The following is an 8,277-nucleotide window of genomic DNA, read 5'->3' as shown; positions in this document are numbered from 1 at the left end:
AGCCTCATCTGAGCTTTGGTAGTACTATAACCCTTTATGATTTAATTAGAAATGTTTACAAATGTTATGCCATTTTCTTTAAAAATCAACTTAAAAGGATGAAGTGTCAAATGAACTATTACCTATTACTGTATCATCATGGTTAACACATGGCTCTTGTTCTTAGCTTAGAAATTTTTTTCTAATCAATCTAAAATCTGCTGAATTTTGCATGAAGAGTATAAGTATGGTATCGTGCTGCTAAGAGAAAAATTAAATCCTATTTTAAATGGCACTTGCTACCACCTACTGAAAGAGAAGAATAATAGCTATTTTTCTTTAACCCAAATTACTTGAGGAAATATCATGTATATGTTTTCATGAAATAAATTCCCAAAACCAAATCAAAAGAATTAAAATAAGACAAAGGCCCTTAAGTTCCATGAAAAAATTATTTCCTTTCCATAATTAAGAACAATTTTACATTCACTTGAAGGTGAGGCAACATTGAGAAAAAAGATGGTCCATCAACTTTGGTAGAAGTATCCAATTTAGCAGCCATTTTACATAAAAACTGGACCTATTATACATTATACCTCCGTAATTACGTTTCTATAAGAAATTACATTTTCAAATTACCTAAAACTTTTTTAAAGAAAATTTCAGAAGAACATCTGTTTAAAGGCTAATCTTAAAAACTAGGTAAATTATTTTTGTACTACCAGGGCATACACCTATTTGTTCCTAATGTCACCAATAAAAAAAGACTAAAGATCATCTTCTTTTCCAAACTTTTAATTCACAAGAGACATTGATTTTCATTATACTAGTCCAAAAGATCTGTAATATTACAGCAGAGTACATGTACAATTCCTATGGTCTGAAAGATAAGTGTTATTTTACATAAGGCAGAACTACCTAACATCAAAACAATTTAACTGCATAAACTAACATCTTAATACAAATAAATGATGGAAGCAAAAACCAATTACATTATTAATTGCCAGAGTAAGACTATTTAATTTTAAGCATCTTCACAAATTATTCAAAATTGTCCACCATATGGAACTAATATTTAGACATTTTCTAAATAGTATTCTATCAACTTAATGTTCTAAGTGTATGATACAGTGTACATTTCCCAAAAGGTAAAGTGTTAAAAAAATCCATTACAACCATCTGTAGTAAATTATACAGTACTATTTACAGATGCTGGTATATGTATGTCATGATTCCTCTTATCAAAGTAGTGGCATGGTGCACTGATGTAAACAGCTCAACAAGACCATCCTTATCATTTGGGTTAAACAAGAAAGAATAACATAAAATAGCCAGCAGCACTGTCCAAAATGTATCCTTCCCACTGGGGTCTAATTTAGGAGCAGAAAATACCCAGAAGTCACTAAATAATCTTTGGAAAATGCAACTGATATTTTCCCAGTTTCACTTTTTTGGTATTAAAATGGAATAAAAAAAATTAAAACAAAACTGAATTAGATGTACATGCATGAAGAAGATAAATGCCATAATACTATTTCATTTATCCTCTGATTCTCTGGGTTTTGCTCATATACAAGTGGTTTAGTGACTGCGTTGTCCTTCAAATAGTATACCTAAGTTGTTATTTTGTTAGTTCCTATATTTCTGTTTGAGTGTACAACAGTACGTACTTAGTATTTTCCAGTCACCAATAAAGTATACCTTGTTGCAGCTGCTAGGTACGGAAATTAATATATGAATGTCCCATCACTGTCTGTTTATTTAGAAATTTAAAAAAATGTGCTGTCTGGAAATTCTTCAAGAAAAATGTTTTGTATTAATGTCTTGGAACTAAGTATAATAAATATTTTGTTTCTACTAAAAATTTCATAGATACAATGCTAATTGAATGGTGATGTTAAAAAATTTTTCTGTTCTTCCATTTAGTATATTTATTTGGCATCTTCATCCTTGTCTTTCATGGTTTCAAAGTAAGTTCTTACCAATTACTAAGTTTATCTGCTTGTCTTCAAATTTCAACACTACTGATTTTAATTGGTATTATCAATTTGAAAGTAGAGGCATCATTGAAAATATAAATAAAAGTGGTTTCCTATATCAGAGGATACTTGGTTTTAATTTTTTCATACAAACCCATCTGTCATATTGTGCCCACACTTGCTATCTTCAATGTCCCTAAGCACCACCCTAGCCTTTGTCTTACAAAAGAAGAATGAATTTTCATGCATACTCCCTCTGGACCCACCAGTAAATGCAAAATATCTTTCTCTAGTTTGCATAGGTTGGATGCAAATGAATGTCAAGGAACAAGGTTCTAGAAAACATGATCCCTTCATGATTGTTGAGAGATAAGGAATGATGATCAATGATTAGGGTTCATCAAACCACAAATTATCCTTCTTTAGCCATTTTAGTATTAACTATATGTAATTAGATAACACAAGCCCTCAACTCCCACTGCCTTTTTATTTAGTCTTCTGTCTTGCTACAACTTATAAAGTACAACTGCTGTCTCACTTCAGCTGATCATCTGAAAAGCATTGATAATATGATACTAAGTCATTTTCAATAATGAAACTTTTCATACAATATCAGTGAGTTTCCAAATAGCTAGATGCATCAATTTATATATATTCTTCGTTCACTAAATCTTCCCGCCTTCATGATTTGAATAGCAGAACCTTGTTGACTATTCTAGTGGCCTGAGATCCACGGTTCATCTCTCAGAATATACAATCATATTGTCCCCCGGTTACAACTGTTTACCTTATGATTTTTCAATTAATGATAACAATAGCAAGGCTACACAGTACTCTACTTCAAAATTTTGAATTTTGATATTTTTTACTGAACAAGTGTTACTGGGTATGATACTCTTACAATCAAGGGCACCCAGACAACACCCGTGCTGCTTTTCTCTTAGTCTGCCACACAATCACTTGGTTCAAGAAAACGATACATTGTAACCTTCTGTGTTACAACTATTTTCCAGTACTCTCTATAAGAATCTACTGTGACTATAAAATGACCATCTGAATCCTCTGCTAATGACAAGAGAAGGAAAAAAATTACTCCTACCGAGAAAAGGAAGATAACAGGCAAGCACGAAGGCTTTCACAACTGATAATCTCTACCCTCTTGAGGGATAAGAAAATAATTAATGATGCTGTGAAATGTCCAGCACCTGTTAAAGCACTGTTATCGGGAAGAAACGAGCTGGGCCAACAGAGATGATGGCTGTAGGTTACTGTGTTCTTAGTTCACTATGTGTTCTAGGCACATTAAAGGTAGACTACAATGAAGGATAATGTAAATGTTTTAAAACATGTTTATGATTGGCTAGGCTAAGCTACGATGAATGTCATTGTCAATGTTAGAAGCACATTTAAGATAAGCTATGCTTGGATGAAGGCCAATGTAAGTGTTCCAGGTATGTTTAAGGTAGGCAATGATGTTCATTAGCTAAATGAAAGCAGAATTATGGGTTATGTTCACCCTACAACATTTCTGCATAGTGACATGTTTTATGGATATTAACTGCATTGTAACTTGAGAGGAATTTTATTCTTAACACCTAACAACTAATGAAATGAAGGTCACATGAATCAGAGAGTTCAGCACACACAGGTACCTGCCATCACTCAAACAAAACTGTAAGTGCTCCTAATATAGTTGAGCCATATACGAGGGAAACTTAAAATCTTGAATATTATTTGTAGATTTTTTAAATAGACGTAGCTTGAATTTTATTCAACTTGGAGACCAAATGGTACAAAGTAATGAGCAATATTTTCTGGATATGCATCACCATTCTTTATAAAATCCTAACACAATACACTGTAGTACTACGTATTAAAATAATGAAAAAGGTGAAAGTCAATTAACCTTATATTCTATGCAGACTCTGAAGAGATTAATCCTCTTAGTTTTTTCTGTATTTATTGAGAGTGAACATTGTCCTAAATAACGTTAAAAATTATATGCAATTTACATAATACATATAACTAAACCAATGACAGTACTATAGCTCCTAAGAGAATACTACTAAAAAGAGAATGGTACATCTCAAACATCTCAAACATGTCTAAAACTAAAACTAAACTACTTGCTTCCTATTCAACCTGGCTGCGAGACTAATTCCCTTAGTACTGTCTGCCTGATTAGTACAAAAAATCTAAATTGAATGAATATATTCCAAAAAGTTCTTCATGACTAACAATTACCATTTTGTAATTTTTTTTAAATGTCATCTATAATACTGTTGCTCAATAGGTAAAATGTATTTACCATTTACACCCACTATTATAAAGATACTAGTAGTATGTATACTAAGCAACGAAAATATTTCATGAAACTGCGTGTTACATGACAAAAACAATTTCAAAATTATGTTAATTCATTGCTTTAAGTTTTGTATTCATTTTATGTATCTAATTAGTACTCTTTTTGAGTATTTTCCTCAGAAAGGGGTATTAAGGCTATATAATTACAACAGAATCAAACAGTAGATTTTAATAAAATTCTAAATAAATAGAGGAAAAAGAATAAAAATATTTTATGGGTATGATGAAATGTAAGTAATGTGGTTTTGGAAGAGAAGGTTGTACGAAGCAGAGTATCAACACATCAAGACTGTAATAGAGCTAAGCAACTAGAAGAGTTGATACAGTCACAAACGAACAGTTGGATGTCAGCGGCCACCGTCTCCACAGTTTTTCGAGTGACTTCCAAGGCTACTGGGAAGTCTGAGTCTGTGTTTTGGGTAGAGTGCTTAAAATCTATGCATCATAAAAATTCACTTTATTGACATTCCAATATGATAATGTTTCTCTACTAATTCCTTTACACAAAACTCTCCATTCTGCAATTATTCAACTTTTATGGAAATCAGCAATCACATAAAAGTTTAATACTCTTAAGTAACCAAACTTTAAGCACTCATCCCTTTAAGAAAAGAGCCAAGTCTAATACAACGACACGGGACATGTTTGGACGACGGGAAGGGGTGACTTATTCCTTGAGTTTGCCGCTTCGTACAAGTCGCTGATGCTCTGCTTCCACACGTTGACTCACCACCATGTAAGCTTGTAACCCAGTCTGTTCGTGACCTAGCCCATACGCTGTGAAATCTGAGAATATGAGCTGAAAAAAAAGCAAATAAGGGGACCTCAGGTTGACTGGTGGGTAGTACAAGTAGGAAACAAGGAGAGCCAGGCTAATAGAACAAGACTGAAAGGGATAACAAATAATAATAGAAAATAGCTTTGGCTCTATCTACAAAGATTGCTATTGAAACTAAGTCACCACCAGTCTAGTTCTACCTGCTGGACATGAGGCGTAGGGAGAGACGTTAGCAGCACAAGTAAGAGGGGCATGAGCTTTAAGACCACTGTGGAGGAGGAGGGGAAAGATAAAAGAAAATGGTATATATACTGAGCCATATTTTCAAGGAGATAATTCATACTCAAAAGAGCACAATTCAAATAAATCATACATTCAAGCAAGAAACATAACTGTCAATAAAAGGGATGCTCTTTTTCAATCAACTCACATTTTGCTAAGAATATCAGACTTGCTGAATTGTGAAATACTAAAAGGTAAAATAAATACTAGCTAGTGCAAATCCAATTTCAAATTTTTTTATGGTGAAGTTATAAATTATACTATGTAACAGTTTTACCATAACATCTACTAAACTAAAATACTGAAAAATAACTAAATAAAACCAAATTGCTTGTGCAATCTCAATGAACATAACAAGAGGGCGTGTTAAAGAGGTGCAAATGAAAAAGACTACATAACACTGACATAGATTATGAAATATTCATACTCACTGCCATGAAGACTTTCCAAACCTGGATTCCTGTAACTCACCTTAACAATGTGTGCTAAACAGGTGCACTGGTACGGATGAAGATTGTGGTCAAGCCTTTCACTTAACCATGAGCAAAGCATGGTCACCTGTGCTGCATACCATTGCTGTTAAGAGAGAAATACTGTAAGAAAACCACAAATCATAGATCATACTGAAAATGAACTACGTAATTCTGTCTAACAGGTAAACAATACATCACTCCTAGATCTGAAGTGAGCAACTTGCTAAAAATATTGCAAATGGACGGATAATGAATTAGAGGTAGGAATTAATATCAAAGCTATCAAATATTATAGGATCAACTTCTTTCAAAAGATGTACATTTTTTCATGCAAACTAATTACTTGTAATTTAACCCTAAATCATATTTAGCAAATTTCTAAAGACAATTATTCCCCCATTCAAAAGAAAATCATCTCTTAGCAGAATTGCATGTGAAACTTACAAATCTTCAGGCTCCCAACAAGCAAGAGCCTCACTTCTTGTGTAGTCTGGTTAGTAGATGTGACTGATCACCAGGGTTTGGATGTGGACACATCAATTGCAAGTGTAGTACTAATGGGTTTGCATGACAAAATGACAATCTAAAAGTAATTAATATTTTTCCCAGATAAACAAACCACACTAATTGCTCACATCTATAACCTTGACTACCCCAAAAAGGGGGATTTTTTGCCTGTCTGGAACCCAAGATTCATTACGCTGCCAACAGATAATCTTTTGTTTCAAGACTACTGTGTCAAAAATTCGTGAGGAACACAAATACAGGGTAATGTCAGTTATAGGCTTCTAAAAAAATGTGAAGTTTTCACAGTAAAACTAATATTGTAATACTTACTTGAACACCTGAACTAGCCCTGGTCACTGACCAGCCCGAACTATATCCTCACATATTTACCCACTAAGTGGGTAATTTTAACTGTCAGCGTAACAAACACTGCAGGTAAAATCTAGTCAAATGAGTTACCTATATTACCGTTGGCAACGCGGCTGCAAATACCGGCCACCAGAGGCTTGTTCCCTCAATTGAATCATTCACTATCAAATTGATGTGGGGAGGAGGGTCGGAATCATTCAGGTGTTCAGGTAAGTATTACAATATTAGTTATACTATGAAAACTTCATATTGCCATACACTCCCTGGACACCTGAATTAGCCCGATTAACAAAATTTAATGGAGGTGGGATCAATCTAATTCAGCCTGACCTGTCCACGGAGCATTCGCAGGTAACTCATAATCAACCTACCATGTATAAATATATGTATCCTCACCTAATTATCTAACTCAGTAGGTGAGTATGTTTGCAAAGAAAGTACCTCAACATCAGTGTTGAGTCTAAGGTATCTCTGAGTCCGAAGTACCAAGGTACCACCTGAGTCTGAAGAACCTCCCATGTGGTATCCTATACCTCTCATGTATGGAGGGGAAACAATGAACCTCCCATGTGGCTATCTAGCCTCTCATGTATGGAAGGGAAATGGTGAACCTCCCATGTGGCTGTCTAGCCTCTCATGTATGGAGGAACCTCCCATGTGGCTATGTAGCCTTTCATGTATGGAGGCAAAGTTGAGTTTGCAGGACCTCGCTGCTGCTCCCCGGCACAGATGACTTGTGCTGATGAAGTTGTAGTTATTCCAACATGACCATCGGGATCTACATAACCTCAAGGGCCTAAAGGAACAATACACTCAGTCTAAGCTTGATCAACAGAAACACTCAAGTTCATTTAGACTATCACTGACTACCTAAACTTCTAACATCCTATCGATAACAAGCTAGCTACAAAACTAAGTTGCTGCAACGACAGGACCCAGAGAGTAACCTTTCTCTGAAGAAACTGAAAAACCCTAAGGTAGAGCGTTGTGAAAAATCCACACCAACTCTCAAATTGTAAGTGTTTACATAATAAAAATATGGAATGTTAGTCCATATATATAAAAGACTAAAACTAAAGAGGTCAACCAGATTGCTTGCAGGAATGTGATCAGACTAGATACGCTAAAGATGACGTATACAATAAAAGTAGGCTAAGATAACATGCCGTCACCTGTAGTCATTCAATTGTTTATAAACTTTAGTCCAAGCTCCCTGCTTGAGACAACTACCGTGACCTATAATTCAAACGGCCTACGTGATCTGTAGCGTGTCTCATTTTGATTGTGTGTTCGTATGTAACTATGTCATCTGATTGTATGTTCATATGTTCGAGCTTTATGACTGGTAACGGAGGTGGTAGTAAAAGCAGAAGAGAGTTAGCTATCGTCATTAGAAGACCTGTACCTCTTTACCTAAGCTTTATCATGTAGAGAATAGAATTAGCCATCATCATTGGCAGAAGCGATCAAGCTATCGTCATTAGAAGACTTGTACAATCATACCTGATCTTCACCATGTAAATTCAGAGAATATAAGTATTTTTGT

At 34.6% G+C, this 8,277-nt stretch overlaps 1 protein-coding gene across 19 annotated transcripts in view; it reads right to left on the bottom strand.

Annotated features, from left to right (window-relative positions):
• The window catches only part of LOC135212647 (calcium-dependent secretion activator-like), a 1,046,064-nt gene that overhangs the window by 77,230 nt on the left and 960,557 nt on the right, over positions 1-8,277 (bottom strand). For 17 of the 19 annotated variants that reach the window (XM_064246259.1, XM_064246260.1, XM_064246258.1 and 14 more), the window contains one exon: positions 5,854-5,958. In XM_064246259.1, the coding sequence (XP_064102329.1) occupies positions 5,854-5,958 (105 nt within the window). Of the gene's footprint in view, positions 5,122-5,853; positions 5,959-8,277 lie in introns of all 19 variants that reach the window. The other 2 variants (XM_064246274.1, XM_064246275.1) reach the window with 1 other exon arrangement.

The sequence above is a fragment of the Macrobrachium nipponense genome, chromosome 41 (assembly GCF_015104395.2).
Source record: "Macrobrachium nipponense isolate FS-2020 chromosome 41, ASM1510439v2, whole genome shotgun sequence".
Lineage (NCBI taxonomy): Eukaryota > Metazoa > Arthropoda > Malacostraca > Decapoda > Palaemonidae > Macrobrachium > Macrobrachium nipponense.
This window is presented reverse-complemented; position numbering and strand designations above follow the sequence as displayed.